Consider the following 16543-nt stretch of genomic DNA (forward strand, 5'->3'; position numbering starts at 1 on the left):
GTTAAATCTTGCTGCTTTGGCTGTAGACTCATTCCTTGCTCAGAACAGGAATGTGTTAAATCAACCCCATCCTCAAGCCCATTAGATGACATCACAACTATTGTCAGCTGATAGGCAGGCAGTGTGGTTTCAGGAAAATGACCTCATGGACCAACTTGAAACCTCCTGACAGGACAAGATTGGCCCACAGGCTAGATTGTCCACCACCCATGCTCCTGGGCATAAAAAAATTTTCTGGTGCAAATGGGAAATTAACCTATGCATATTACCCTAGTTTTCCAGAAAACCTTTGTCACTGTGTGCACTACTGCTTACGTTAAATACATTAATCATTTGTTGCAATTTGGAACACCTTATTCTCTAAGGAGCTCAAGATGGTGTACATAGCTCTCTCCCACCTCATTTATTCCCCACAACAACCCTGTGAGGTAGGTTGGGCTAAGAGGCAGTGACCGGCCTATGGTCACCCAGTAAGCTTCATAGCCAAGTGGGCATTCAAGTTTCAGGTCCTAGTCTGATACTCTTAACAGTTACACCACACTAACTCTCAAGCTTACAAATCCAATGGAAAGTGTGTAATTTGATACACACACACACACACACACACACACACTCCTGCAGAAATAATAAAAAAGCAAATCCTCCAAAGTGGTATCATACTCATAGAATCAAAGAATTGTAGAAGGGACCCTGAGTCATCTAGTCCAACCCTCTGCAATGCAGGAATTTCAACAGGTGGTCCTCCATCTAATTTGAAACCATATTGGACCTAGCTTAGCTTTGCAAATGTGCTAGCAGTTTTATTGCTGCACCAGCTTGGTTAGGAATTGTTGATTAGAAGGAACATACCTTTTTACCAGTTTGTCTGCTTCATTATAGTAGCCTGATTATGTATGTATGTATGTATGTATGTATGTATGTATGTATGTATGTACATATGTACTGTGTTGTGGAGCATTTTGTATTATTGGCATGCTGTTAAGAAATGATGATTTGAAGCCTGTATTAGGCATGACTGGTGCCCATTTATTACATTTTTCTTTATATTCAGTTTGGGGCAGCATGCTGCACATGAAGTGGTTTTATTTTATTACATTCTTCATAGTTAATCTTTAGGATGCACTATCACTGACCTCCCATGCACAGCATGAAAGTGATTTTTTGTCTAGTTCCAAGCATTAATTTTTTCTCATATAGTGTATAAGGTTTTCTGAAGTGCTTCTTCATTCTCATGATTCGAAAGAAGCTCTTCCACTTAATTGGTCTTTGCTGTTCCCAAGCTATTAAAATATTTGGAAATGAGCAATCTGCTCAGTAATACTTTCTTATTCAACTTGTACACGCACAACAGCGGTTTAGTTTTACATGTATGAATTGAAATGAGCCTGAGTAAAGCTTTGAGGTCTCTTGTTCCTCTGCTTCCATGCAGTTGGGAGAAAGATTTCCTCAGTGTTTTGGTTCACTTTCCATAATTTCTGACTTCTCGGAGCAAGCTAATTTCAAACCATGGGTTATGAAGATGGCTTATTTTAAATCACTGTTAACTAGAACGGGAGTCTGTGAACCTGAAGCTTTTTTTATTCTTATCCCATGTAGCACTAAGCTATATTTTAGTGCTGCATACAAACCAGCCCACTTTTAATGCTATTGCTAGTATACCAGTCTCTCAAAGTTCCAACAGGTCATTTGATACAGGTAGAGTTATTGCCATCAACATAAAAAGCGGGTTGGTTTGCACATTTGCTGCAACCATAAGCCTATCTATATACCCAACAAATTGTTTGTTGGATGAAAATCATGTTCTTGAGCTGCAACTTGTAACTGTGTGTTGCGTTCGCAATGTGCTGCCACAAGGAAGAAAGACAAATTAAGAAAGCCCTTATCTTTTCTTTACAGAAGTTCATTCCTGTAGTGTAGGCAGTACTGGGATGAAATCTTTTGTTATGAGAGTAAACTGCAGCTTTCTCCTGATGGCATATGCAAGCATGCATTATGCATTCTTGATGTGACAGATTTATTAGAAATTTAAATTATTTGACTTGTGGTAGAAAGGAGTTGAAACCCTAATTTTCAACTTGGGTAAATTTCACATGCTATGTTTTATATTTTAATGGAGAAACAATTGGTCACACTTGTTATTTAATAATAATGATATGAACATTAATTGTAGGTCCAAGTTTGAACTTCAGTATCTTCTCAGAGTTTCTTTTTATTCCTGCAGTAGGAAAATTCTTGTAGTTCCCATAAATGTTTTACTTGCCACATTCATGTTTGGTACATAACTGATACAAGAGTCTTACAGCTTAAAAGAAAAGGCGAACTAGAAAAACCCCCCACATATCATAACTAGCAGGCAGCCTTAAGTTACTGGGCTTGTAGGTTCCAGGTAAATGAAAAGGTACATGTTGCAATAATTCCTTACCTAGGTATTAGGTCTCAAATCTATACATTTTCCTTGGGAAGGGGGATATTGGCAATATTTCATCTGGTTATTCCTGTATTGACAGTTTTTGTCATCTGGGAATCAAAGAAGAAGTGCTTTCTATAAGGATGTTTCTTGAGGATATCTGACTGCAAAGAGGAATACCATCCATAATATCTCACTAATATCATGCTAGGTAAACTCCTTAGGTTTGAGTTGATTATTTAGCCTATGGATTTCTTGAATTTTAATTAACAAATCACAGTAGAAACAAATGGTCGTCCTTGTGATTACAAACCAAGGCCCTGGTTTTTGCTCACTGAAGCTATCTGATTCATAACCTACTTGTCTTCCTATGTACGGGGTAGAAACATAACTGATTCAAATAGTACTGTGAATTCGTTCAATCTCTTTGTTTAGAATAGAATCTGAGTGAGATCTTAACTCTTGAATTAATTCCAGTTGTCCAGTTTAGCTAGTGACCTTACTCCTGGACAAGGTTGAATACTCTGGATGCAATAAACCATGTGAAATGAAAAGTGCAAATTATAGGCAGGTGGTGTTAGCTTAAACAACTTTTAAGAAATTCAGTACTCTTGTTAAGATATTACAGCTTAAGTAAAAAATAAATGCACCACTCTAATAAACCAGGGTCAACAAATAGAGTTTCATGAACACTTATGCTCTAAATCCTTTAAAGCAGAGGCACAGGAGGGAGTACCTCTGGATTTTTTGCAATAGAACTGCAACTGTTTCTGACTCCAACTGTTTACCAGCAAACCAAAAGGGCTCCCCATATTATGCTACTGAAAAAAGTAATTAAGGGGAATTAAGGATGAATTTTCATGTGAAAGGATTGTGAGCTCAGTTCTGCTACTAAAAATATCTTCCTGTTCTGAGACGTGTACTTAGAGGCAACCAGTTCCTTAGTTCTTGGTACATGTCTGCCTCTTTACAGTGGAAACATTATTTGTCCCTGCTTTTAAGCATGGAGAAACCCTAATATAGACTAATTATGTCTTTTGGGGTAATGCAGTATGTATATGTTCTTACATTTGAACCTGTCTTTGGGTCCTTATGTTACTTCTGTAGGTTTTTCCCCTCTTAAAAATACTTTGCATTTCTGTTATAAGCAGCAAATGGTTTAGAATATATAAGTCTTAAGGGGCTAAATCATTGACTTGGATCCAGATAAACGAGGGGAAGAAGACAAGGTATTCGTGCTGTTTGAATTTTCTTGCAAGTGATGGTAAAATATTTCTCACAAGCCAGCAGCACAAGGTAGCATACTATGTCTACAGTATGAGAGAAATAGTGAATAAGGAAGCTGTAGGATAAACTAGTGGGCCGTAATAATGTCTTGAAAATAGCTTATGCAAACAGAAGCAATTCTTTGGATTTGGGGTTGCTTTTCTCATGCAATGCTCTTCCGCTAGGTCGGAAACAGCCCTTCTGTGAGTGGAAGAGGCTTTCCGCTAGCAGAAGGGCACCTGGGATCCAAGCTACTTGCTCCAATGGGACCTTCTCCATTTGGAACATATCTAGCGTGAGCAGGCAGTAGAGTGGAAAGAGAGTCTCATTAAATGAACAGTTCAGAATCAACTATGAACCTGACATTTCTGCAAAGGAACTTGGTAGGTATAGTTATCTGCAGTTTAAACATTTTTGTGTCTTCTGTATGATAAAATATTCCTCCTCCTAGGAGGGAGGTAGATATTTTAAAGAGTGAGGTACAGTGGTGCCTCGCAAGACAAAATTAATTCGTTCCGCGAGTTGCTTCGCCTTGCGATTTTTTCGTCTTGCGGAGCGCAGATTCCCCGGGTATTAACGGCTTTAAGAAAAAGGAAGCAAACCCGCAAGATGTTTTCATCTTGCGAAGCAAGCCCATAGGGAAATTCGTCTTGCGAAGCACCTCGAAAAACGGAAAACCCTTTCGTCTAGCGAGTTTTTCATCTTGCGAGGCATTCGTCTTGCGGGGCACCACTGTGCCCGTATGTTTATCCTGGTTGAGGGTATGCTTGTGAATGTGTGCTGTCACCTTGAAGGCTTGTACATACCCAGTGCATTGCTTTTAACTATTGTATAAATGGTTTAGAGAGAATTAAAATAAATTATGTAATTTGATTAAAGAATGATTGCATTATTTAAAAAATAATGTACATTAGAAAGAAAATTTGCATTCATGCTGCAGTTGCCATAACTTACTTGATGGGGATTTTTTAAACTTGCCTACCTACCCAATTCATAGTCTAACTTTTAAGTGGATCTTATTATTTGCTGCTTTTGAAAAAAAGACACCTAAACTTGTGTTGTTTGTCCTGTTCAGGAGAAAAAAGAGCAAGAGCAGAAGTCGTAGCCATGACAGGAAGAGGAGTAGAAGTAAGGAGCGCAAACGAAGTCGTGATCGTGAGAGGAAGAAGAGCAAAAGTCGGGAGAGGAAGCGCAGTAGAAGTAAAGAACGGAGACGCAGCCGTTCAAGAAGTAGAGAACGGCGATTCAGAGGCCGTTACAGAAGCCCCTAGTATGTTGCGCAAAATTGTCATTTTAGTTCTAATATTTCATTGCTGAATAAGCAGGAAATGTAATAAAAGTATAAGTTTTATTTTTTTAAAAAAGGCAAACTAACCTTTTAATATAGCTGCATAAGCCTCAATTTTAAGATGTATACATTTCTGTACCTTGGCTTAGGTTTTTCAAAATACTTTTAAGCAGACAACTTAAGAGAAATCTGCTTCCAGTATCATGTGGGATCTGAAATCACAGTATGACTGTAGCAGTGACACAATTTTCTTTTGCAGTATCAGAGTGGGTAATCACTGTAATGGTGGAATAACAATATTTGGTTCATAATGCCAAGTCCATGAAACTAAAAGTCCTTGCCATACAGGGGGAGGATAAGACAGACCATGCAAGCCTGAGACTTTGCTTGTGCGCCTTCTTGTTCATATATATGTCACACTAAATCATCTGAGAACTAGCCCAGACTTTCTCATAATGTCAAAATGATATCTCAGGTTAATTTTGGATATGCTTCACATATCTGCCTTACTGCATCCCACTTGCTTTCAAATATACTTGTAAAGTGAACACCAGTTAGCATTTAGTTTCTTTCAAGATTGTTCCTGCCAATAATGAACTTGCTTAGTAATACATTGTCTTTTTTTTTTTTTAATCTAGTTCTGGTCCAAAATTTAACAGTGCCATCAGAGGAAAGATCGGCTTGCCTCACAACATTAAAATAAGGTTTCCTTCTCTCATTTTATGGTGACTATTTAATTATCTATTTTGATGTATTTAATACCTTCATAATTGGTTGTATCCTTTTTTCCACAGTAGACGACGATCCAGGAGCAAAAGTCCATTTAGAAAAGACAAGAGTCCTGTGAGGTAGGCAGTTGAATACTACTATTTAAATTGCCTGTGCAGTGTTGAATATTATATGAGGTGTCTCAGTTGCTTTCTGTGCAAATCTCATTCTCACCTTTCAGCTTCCAGAACATGCTTTCTGTGCATGTTTAGTGTGCTGCCTCTGCAAGCCAAGGTTATTGTTAGTATTTTAATTTGGCATGAGTAGCATAGAATGCACCTATTTTGATTGATTGTGGCAGTTCTTAAGTGTTGTGGATGTTGGTAGCACTACAGAATTTGATGTTCTTTTATTACTGGTTGTACGACCTTTTGCTTTCTCTGGCCATTAATAGGAACGTCCTTTCAAAGGCATCTGTGATACACCTCTGTGTGAAGGTGACTTATGCATTTGACATTAATGAGCTATAAGTAAAGGTAAAGGGACCCATGACCATTAGGTCCAGTCGTGGCCAACTCTGGGGTTGCGGCGCTCATCTCGCTTTATTGGCTGAGGGAGCCGGCGTACAGCTTCTGGGTCATGTGGCCAGCATGACTAAGCCGCTTCTGGCAAACCAGAGCAGCGCACGGAAACGCCATTTACCTTCCCGCCGGAGTGATACCTATTTTAATGTGCTTTCGAACTGCTAGGTTGGGAGGAGCAGGGACCGAGCAATGGGAGCTCACCCCGTCATGGGGATTCGAACCGCCAAGTCCTAGGCTCTGTGGTTTAACCCACAGCGCCACCCATATCCCGAGCTATAAGTAGATTATTGTAAAATTTTCACAGATGGAGCAGCAAGAGATATTGTGCTCCTTTCAGCTGTTCTCCATACCACACTGATGTGTCTCAGGTCTGTGGGAACAACCTCTGCTGAAGGAAGGAACTATCTGGTCTGAGTAGAGGCGCTGGAATGTCTCCCTAAGTTAGGCTCTATGGAACCATTGGGTAAGATGACCCAAATGGCAGCTAAGCTGCAGGAGCTTGGGGTGCAGTTATGGCCTACAGAGATTATTCTTAACTCGCAGTTTCATGGACCCAATGGGCAAATGTCATGTTAGCCTCAGCGGCCTGCTCCTCCATTTTTTGAAAAGCCATCCTTCACTGCTTAATTCAGTACTTGCGGCAGGCAATTAGGGTCATTCCCCATCAGGCCAGGCTGAAAGAAAACAATCATTGGGCTGTTTTCTTGCATTCATCCTAGCTACTATCTTTGGGCTCCTGTGAGCTTAAGCTTGTTAATTCATCTCTCCTGCCAAAATTTGCTAGCGGCACCCATGTATAGATCTTGGCCCCTGTGTGTTCTTGTCTGGCCTATCCACATATAGGGGACTTGCTTTGAAAATAGGGGGATTGATTAAATTAAAGAGTGATCACAATGTCAGGCATAGATTAGCAGTCTTGTAACTGGAGTCATGGTTACTTTGCGAACAGAGTGCTGTTAGGTTTAGACCTTACTCCCATTCTTGCCATAGTCCGCAAAATGTGGACATTTTGCAAGGGTAAGGTGTAAATAATGTTTGGAGGGAGATTGAAACATTTTGTAATATTGCCTTTCAGTTGCAAAGTATATGATAATGCATTTTTGTGTGTAAAAAGTGCTATTCTGCTTAAGCTTGATAAATACAGTGATATGCCTTCATTTTTTCTATGCATCATTGCATTTCTCTTGCTGCCCAGTGCTATACTGATTACTGCCTTTGTATGGATAGAATATCGAAAGACATAAATTTGTAAAATGGCTGAATACGTTCTTTCATTTCAGACATACACAACTATTAAAGTACGTTGAGGTTAAAAGCATTTCCTTTCTAATGCTGGGATTAGGTAAGGTGTACGTACTTAGAAGTATGTCCATTAAATTAACAGATTTTTCCAGGCATACTTGTAGAATCGGGGTGCAAGACCTCTAAAACATCCTTTGTTAACCCCGAGCACCTTCTCCCAACCCTATTTTGTCTTTTTCATCTGCGTTACACATTCTTGTATATTGGGGTAGGAATATACATTACACAGGAAAGAGCCCTTTTCTGAGGGCAATACCTTTTTTGCACTATAAATAATGAATTCTGAGATATTGAGACATTGACACATCTCATTAAAGGGGACTGTAGATATCTGGTGCAGTTGAAAAACAGGGGTACCTGTCTGCCTTACTTGAAGCATGTGCTATTTGAATGTTAAACCTCCATCTGTGTCTGAGTGTAAATGGATTTAATGAATATCAGAACAAATTTGTTCAAATTATCTTTTAAAATTGAAAATTACTGACCATGGTTTATCTATTATTTTCAGAGAACCTATTGATAATCTAACTCCAGAGGAGAGAGATGCTCGAACAGTATTCTGTATGCAGCTTGCTGCAAGAATTAGGCCAAGAGATTTGGAAGAGTTTTTCTCTACTGTAGGAAAGGTGAGGCATCAATAACTCAAATTTCTTCTGGTGTCATCCTAATATTTTTAAAGCAGAATAACTGAGCAGAATTTTTTCAAACTTTCTGTATATTAAATTCCATTTAAGATACAGTGGTGTATTTGGGATGATTTGCAAGATTGAGCTGCTGAATTTTTAGCCTAAATCTAAAGAAGCTTCCACATGAGGACTTGCTAGCTAAAGTAACATAGACCAGGCACGACCAACTCACAAGAGACTACGATCTATTCCCAGTTTAAAATGCAGGCAGTGATCTACCCATTGTCTTTGGAGGGACGAGGTACATGTGTGGGGTGCGTGTGTGGAAGGAAAGTGGATGTGGGAGGGGTGAGTTTAAGTGGCGGTGGGAAGGAAAGGGAGGCAAAAGTTCTCTCTCTCTGATGAACCAGCTGGCTTCTCTTCCCACCCTCAGCCAGCCCCTCTCCCTCTCCCTCCACTTATCCAGCTCTCCACCCCCGCAGCCCTTTCTCTCCCCCCCATCAAAGGTAGTCGCATAACTGACGTGCATCCCGATCGTGCCTGCCCCCCCCTTTTACCCCCACATCTGGGAAGACTGGACCAGGCGACATTCCTTGTTCTTTCCACCTGTCCTGGTCTTCCCTGCGGCGGCAGGTGGACCCAGTGCCAGGGCCACCACTGCAGCAGTGACGGCTAGGCTGGGTGACATTCCTTGCACTTGCTGCCCGGCCTGGCCTTCCCGGCGGCAGTGGAGGGACCCAGGGCCGCTGCTGCAGCAGTGAAGGCCGGGCAGAAAGCGCAAGGAATATTGCCCAACCCTGCCTTCCCAGTGGTGGAGGGACCCATGGGGCCGCCACTGCAACCGGCCTGGACAGCAAGTGAGCAGGCAAGGAATGTCCCTCCCCCTGGCGCTGGGTCCTGCTGCTGGCGGGAAGGTTGAGCTGGTCAATATTCCTTGTGCTTGCCTTCCCTGCGGCTGCGGCAGGAGCCAGGGGAAGGGGCGGCGACATTCCTTGCCCACTTTATTTAATCCCACGATCGACTAGGATGACTTCTGTGATCTATTGGTCGATTGCGGTTGACTGATTGGACATGTCTGACATACACAAAACCAAGTTACAGTAGGATTGTCCTGTTCCATTATTTTTGCAACACTTTGGAAACAGGAGAAAGTAAATAACTTGTGCGTGTTGGCAAAAAAATGTGATTGGATCCTAAGGTGCCATTCTGTGCAGCCTCCATCTAACGTCAGGGGGAAACACAGTTTTGTTGATTTCCCTCTCTTCCCCTCTGGAGTAGACTTTCAGGGGTGTGGGGAGAGGGGATTTGGCAAAAACAGAATCTCAGGATCCATCCATAATTTGCTTGCTTTTCTGATGCTGTAAGATGCTGACACTTTTGACTCTGAAAGTTTCACGGTTGTTACTACACCAGATTGTCCAGAACAGGCATGTCCAACCTCAAGTAGGTTGCAATCTACCAACAAGTAATAAAAACTGGTGGCGATCTACTACCCTCCAAAGTCGTTTAAGATAGAGAGAGTGATAAAGGGATCTTGATTTCACAGATACAGTAGTTATGTTTGGATATCATCATGATAGATTCAATTAGTTACTAGATGAACAAGTAACTAAGCAAGTGAGAAAAGTCAAACTATATTTTTATATTAGTTTGCACAGATCTGAGAAGCCAGCTTCTCTCTCTCTCTCTCTCTTAACTCTTCTGAGTTGCTTCTTCCTTGCTCTGCGATTCTCCTTCCCTGCCTCCCCCCCCCCCCACGCACACGGCATCCTCGCTCTTTCCCTCCACCTCAGTCTTTCTCCTTCTGCATCTTTTCGTTTCGAGTCCAGTCATGCCCCATCCCTAAGGTAGTACCCTGCAGGAACACCCCCCCACACACACATAGACACCAGCCCTCCCTCAGGGCACCGTGTCCCCCTCACACACACACCCCGGTGCTCTAACACACACCCCGAGCTCAGTGCAGAGCGGGTGTCACGAATGAAGGCAAGCTGGCTTCCTCAGTATGTCCCTGTTTTGTGTCTTGCTTTCAAAATAAGATGGTAACATTGTAGCAAAATTTGGGAAATACTTGGCTAATTATTTGAAGGAACAATTGAAAGTCTTTGAGGGACAGTAGGGTACCTGTTAGGGCACTGAAGCACCATTCCTTGAATACTGAAAAATGGCACTGCTTGTATGTTTTCACAAGTTTATCTGCAGGCATGAGAGAGGATTGAAAAATGATTCAATTTTGTTTCAAACATAATTTTTAATTTGAAGGCACTCTGTAGGAAATGCAGATTAAACTTTTCAAATAGGTAAAACAAGTTTTAACTGTTCCCATCTTTCTAGGTCCGTGATGTACGCATGATTTCAGACAGAAACTCCAGACGTTCCAAGGGAATTGCTTATGTGGAATTTGTTGATGTTAGTTCAGTACCTTTGGCAATTGGATTAACAGGACAACGAGTTTTGGGGGTACCAATTATTGTACAAGCATCTCAAGTAAGTTGATACTAATTTCTGTTCTAGCTCCGTTATGATCAGTAAATCTTTCTTCATGTGCACTTTATTCTTGCATTGCAGGGGGTGGAGTAGATGACCCTCCGGGTCCCTTGCAACTCTACAATTCTATGAGTCACTTGTGATCGAGTCCTTACATTCCATTCTCAACTCTGGATAGATCTGAAGTGTCACTTAGGGTTATACAAGGCACTTGAATATGTCCAGTATATTTTTTACTTCAGTTGTTTGAGTTTGTCAACCTGTGCCATACCTCAAAGTGCTGTTGAAGATTAGGGGACTTTTCAAAAGTAGTTTGACCAAACAATGATTGATAACAGCTAAGAGACAGAGATGGCAGATAAAAAAGTTTATTAGAATAAACTAGCATGCCTATTTGCAAATTTAAATGCCATCTACTTGAATATTATTGTTAATAATAATAGTAGTATATTTCTTAACGCTTGTGCCTAGTTACTTACGATAAACAGTACTTGATAGTAGACCAAAAGGTGGAAATCACTTCTAATTTATCAACAGTTGCATTTTTAAGATGGTGAATGCTTAGTTAAAACTTGTTTGGCACTAAAAATACTGGTGATGACAGCAAACTCCTAATCTTGAATAATTGGAAGCCCCCCCCTTTTTTTTTAGTATTTATTTTTGAGTGCACTAAACATACAGTGAGTTGGTGCGCTTCTGCTAATATGCATGCTTTGTTTTTTTGCTTAATGTAAGAATACAATTTTTGAACTTGACCTACTCTGTAGTGTACTTCTCTCCCTCTCCCTCTCCCTCCCACACCCACCCAGTTTTGAATACAGTCTGAAGCATTCCTCAGTTAAATGTAGGACAGTTAACTGTTAAACTTTATTTAGTTATGTGTATTGTTTCTATTTGGGATAACTTTTCTAGGCAGAGAAAAACCGAGCAGCAGCAATGGCTAATAACCTACAAAAAGGAAGCGCAGGCCCCATGAGACTGTATGTGGGATCATTACACTTCAATATAACTGAAGACATGCTTCGTGGAATCTTTGAACCTTTTGGGCGGGTAAGTTTTTTAGTTCATTGGGGACAACTGCACCTAGTAGTAGTGACAGAATTATGAATTCCTGAAAGGTTTAATTGGCTAACTTCCTTTCTCTGATTTTTAAAAATGTTAGTTCAAGTAGAAATAAAAACTACATGTATTCATTTGATACTAAACACCAGTCTTGATTGAGTAACTTACAGTTGCACTTCTATAGTAGTGGATGCCAAGTTGCGTAGACTGCTTTCATAGCAGATTGTAAAAATTAAAATAATATTTCAACTGCAATATTATTCTGGTTTGTGCTTTCAACAACACTGTGATAACATCAAACCATGGTATTGCACCATGGGATCACATCTTGTGCTCCCTTTCCTCCTCACACTCTCCAGTTTACAGTCCCAGTTTTCAGGCAATATCACAATTGGAATGTTTGGTTGTAACTGCAGTTGATGGTCTGAGAACGGAGCACTTAGGCATAGCACCAAAGTATGATTTAGTATTATGTGTGACACATCTATTCTTTAGGATTTCACAATCCAAATCTTGAGGATTTCAAACATCCAGGGGAGCTATTAGAACATTCTGTGCATATTCCAATTTGCATTATGGTCCTGGACAAACAGACTTTGTTTTCTTCTACATCCTGTTCTCTAAAATAAAAATTGATGACAGTAGGTCTTATATACTAATTAGTACTGGTCTTTGCAGATTGAAAGCATTCAGCTGATGATGGACAGTGAAACTGGACGTTCCAAAGGATATGGATTTATTACTGTAAGTTTATAAAGTTTATTGTGGCAAACAGGTTCTACTGATGTCAATTGAATATATTGTTTCCAAGTAAAAATTCTTAGATCTTAAGATGTTCTGATTTTTTTAGACTTGTGATCCTTAACTTAGTTTTAGTTAAATGTGTAAAATTACAATATGTACTACACCTTTTATAATGTGCCCTGAAAGAAGTTGAAGATAAAATATTTTAAGTCATAAACATGAATAATTCTGAAAGTTAGGTACTAAGCCCCAAGTTTTGGGCATGTTCACAATGGTAGAATAATTCTAGTTTTTATTAAACATGAGCAACCACTGCTATTGTACTGGACTTCAAGTTGGAGTGTGCTAAATGAAGATGGCTGCTTCACTACCAGATAATAGCATTCAGTAGAGTACAGTCATATCATGGATCCTGAATGCCTTGGTACTTGGACGTTTTGGCTCCCAAATGCTGCAAACCCGGAAGTGAGTATTCCGGTTTGCAAATATTCTTTGAAACCCGAATGCCCAACGGGGCTTCTGCAGCTGTGGTTTCCGAACGTTTTGGAAGTTGAACGGACTTCCGGAACGGATTTCGTTCGACTTCCAAGGTACGACTGTATGTTGCTGTGTTGATAAAAGCAAATTGAAAATGAAAGGATGAAGGCAAAATTGTCCATAGACAAGTGTGCAACTTCTCAAGTTACATAAAATTACTAAATGCAAACATCAAGTTGACAAACTCTACAACCCCTTAAACCCGGTGGAAGTATGCCATGGTTTGCATTGCCTGGTAGTTTGGGCTCCCATGTAAATGTCTGTACCTATCGGTTTTATAGCAAAAAAAATCAAACACATTGTGGCTTCTGTCACACTAAACCAGTTATTTGAAGGGTTCTAGTATTAGCTTGATGACTGAAACTTAATAGTTTCATTTTTAAAAAAATAAATAAATGCTGAAATAAAAGTCTGCTAACAACTGTATTTTAAATGACCATAGATTAATTTGTTTAGTTTTCAGACTCTGAGTGTGCTAAAAAGGCCTTGGAACAACTAAATGGGTTTGAACTAGCTGGCAGGCCAATGAAAGTAGGTCATGTAACTGAACGTACAGATGCATCCAGTGCTAGCTCGTTTTTGGACAGTGATGAACTGGAAAGGACTGGAATTGACTTGGGAACAACTGGCCGTCTTCAGTTGATGGCAAGACTTGCTGAGGGTAAGTACATTTGTAAAAAGCATAGTACATATGGTATTTTCTTCTAACGTATTTTTTTAGCATACTACTATATGATTTCAGTCTAAAGGAAAGCTCACTGCCAAGTTTTTCTAGCTAAGTGGGACATAGTCATCTCCATGTTGTAGACCTTCTAGTTTGGCTACATTGATTCCCAAGACTTTAAGCTGGTTTGCATACAGTGCTAAAACCATGATTTAGTACTATGGGCATGAGGTGAGCAAATCTAAAGCTGCACTTCCTATTTCTCTTTCCTCCTTCTGTGCAGCTGGGAAATAAATGCCTGCTGCATTTTCTTTGAGTTTTGTGAATCCTAGCTTATCATGAGGTGCTAATCAGAATCAAGGTTTAAAATAAACTTGTAAGCTTCAAAGTTAGTAAAATTTAAACCATGGGTAATGACACTGGCTTTAACTAATCAGAGTTTGTTATTAAACTGTGCTGTCTGGTAATTAAACACAGCAGAAGTCTTCCCAAACCTTGTGGAAGTGGGAAGGGATAACTGTAAAGCTAGTAACTTTGATTGGGCTCATTCTGGTTTGTACTTGTAGCACAAAACAATTTTTCATAATTTTAGTATCCTAGTTAAATGTAGAGCCTCTAGTACAAGATAGATTAATGGCTTTCTATTCCAGGTACTGGCTTGCAAATTCCTCCAGCTGCACAGCAAGCTCTGCAGATGAGTGGATCATTAGCATTTAGCGCTGTAGCAGGTAAAATTGTTTTTTCTAAATACTGTATTCTGGAAGTTCTTCTTAAGGAAGATAACTTACTCACCTGTTGATTATGATATGTTAGCTGATTTGCACAACCACAGCAATTTTCTGTATCACTTTATTTAATTTATTTCAATTATATACCACTTAGTCACAGAAATTGCTAAGTGGGGTACAAACAGATTACAAAAGTAACAGTGAATAAAATTTTATGCAGGAAATAAAATTAATCATAAAAACAGAATGTATTTAAATGCTTGCTGAAATAGAAAGGTTTTCAGGCACCTGAAGTTCAACTATCAGAGGGCCCTGTATAATATCAGATGTGAGGGAGTTCTACAGAATCAGGCCCACAGTACTGAATGTGCAGCTCCAGGGGGATATGAACTGCGTATCTGAGCCATGGGAGACCACTAAAACAGATTACTCTGAAGATTTCAGAGATCAAGCAGGGATATAAGGTATCCTGGGCTCAGAATGTTAAGGGCTTTGTAAATTATACAAGAACCTTGAACTTGGCCTAGTAACATGGACAGCCAGTGTGAGCTTTGAAGTGCCAGATTTATGTGCTGATGATAATCTGTCCCTACTAGCATTCTAGCCACAGGATTTAGCACCTGCTGGAGCTTCTAGACATGATGATGATGATGATGATGGTAGTAGTAGTAGTAGTAGTAATAATAATAATTTATTTATATATACATACATACATACCCTGCCCAATTATAGCCCCACATAGAGCACATTGTAGTAATGAGTTTTGAGGCTACTAGTGATCAGGCTATCCCTGTCCAAGAACAGCCATAGTTGATAACTATAACTTGTAAAAGGCACTCCTAGTCACTGAGTCTACCTGAGCCTAAAGTGACAGAGAACCCCTGAATTATGAACCTGTTCTTTCAGAGAGAGTACATATAATCATGTCCAGAATAGGCAGGATATACAGGACACATTTCGCATAACCAGTCTTGAATTGCATGTGAAATTTTCATATGACCTCTTTCTTTTATTGCTTCTTGTCTGCTAGCTTATGCAATACACAGTGACAAATTTTCTTAGAGGAATGGTTGGTACTCTTTAGAGCATTAAGGGGTGTGAGAGAGAAATTTGCATTCCAAATATTATATTGAAATGTTCTCTGCAATATTTTTCTTTAGATTTACAGACACGACTTTCACAGCAGAGTGAAGGTGAGACTGATTTTGAATAGAGTTGTGTATTGCTAGAAAGACAGGCATTTACAATTCCACCTGCCTGAGAGCAAGGACAGGTGCTCCTTACTAATTGTGAGAGGAACTCTCAGAAGCTTTAGACAGTTCCCAACAGTTTGGATAAGAAAAGATACAGCATGAATTTACCGTATTTTTCCTTCTATAACACGCAGATTTTTTCTTCTAAAAAGGAAGGGGAAATGTCTGTGCGTGTTATAGAGCGAATGTGTGGTCCCTGGAGCCGAAAAATCATGCAAAAATCAAATCGCGGCGCTGCACGCTGCACGGAGAAGCGAAACCTGAAAAGAGGAAGCGGCTGCTTTCCTGCATTCTGCCTCAGGGTCTTACTGCCCACCCCCCTCTGTTTCGTTGCTGTGTTTGCTGAAACGGAACAAAGAGCAGGGAAAGCCCCTCCCCTCCAGGCAAGCTCCGGTGCTGCTGGGGGAGAGGGAGAGAGAGGGGGGAAGGGAGAGAGAGGGGGGAGGGGGAGGGAGAGAGGGGGGGAGGGCGAGAGAGGGGGAGGGAGGGAGGGAGGGGAGAGAGAGAGAGAGAGAGAGAGAGAGAGAGAGATGGCTGGCTTGGGTGGGGGAAAACTTTTGCCTTTCTTTCCTCCCTCCCGTTAAATCCCTCTCCTGCATTCTTAGCCAGCTGCTTCTCTGCACACCCCTCTAATGTCCCTTCTTTGTTTTTCCTTCGCTCCCCACTTAAAATGTGGTTACAAAGCATGGATCCACAGGGATCCTCAGGATCTTTGCATTGGGTCACCCCAAATTCACCATCAGATCACATAGCATGTCCATGGCTACAGCCTGCACCAAAAAAATCAGGCACCCACTGTTGCTTGGGGCTGCAGTGGTGCAAAAATGTGGTTTAAAAGCATGGATCCACAGGGATTCTCAGGATCCTTGCATTGGGTCACCCCAAAT

General features: G+C 40.5%; 1 protein-coding gene across 6 annotated transcripts in view; it reads left to right on the plus strand.

The window, feature by feature from the left end:
- RBM39 (RNA binding motif protein 39) overlaps positions 1 to 16543 on the plus strand; it is a 34895-nt gene that overhangs the window by 11792 nt on the left and 6560 nt on the right. For 5 of the 6 annotated variants that reach the window (XM_081864781.1, XM_081864782.1, XM_081864783.1 and 2 more), the window contains 10 exons: positions 4749 to 4943; positions 5600 to 5665; positions 5756 to 5809; positions 8064 to 8181; positions 10516 to 10668; positions 11581 to 11718; positions 12409 to 12474; positions 13468 to 13672; positions 14326 to 14403; positions 15564 to 15596. In XM_081864781.1, coding sequence (XP_081720907.1) covers positions 4749 to 4943; positions 5600 to 5665; positions 5756 to 5809; positions 8064 to 8181; positions 10516 to 10668; positions 11581 to 11718; positions 12409 to 12474; positions 13468 to 13672; positions 14326 to 14403; positions 15564 to 15596 — 1106 coding nt within the window. Of the gene's footprint in view, positions 1 to 4748; positions 4944 to 5599; positions 5666 to 5755; positions 5810 to 7570; positions 7596 to 8063; positions 8182 to 10515; positions 10669 to 11580; positions 11719 to 12408; positions 12475 to 13467; positions 13673 to 14325; positions 14404 to 15563; positions 15597 to 16543 lie in introns of those variants that run through there. The other variant, XM_081864786.1, reaches the window with a different exon arrangement.

The sequence above is a fragment of the Podarcis erhardii genome (assembly GCF_964252035.2).
Source record: "Podarcis erhardii genome assembly, chromosome: 6".
In the NCBI taxonomy this organism is placed as follows: domain Eukaryota; kingdom Metazoa; phylum Chordata; class Lepidosauria; order Squamata; family Lacertidae; genus Podarcis; species Podarcis erhardii.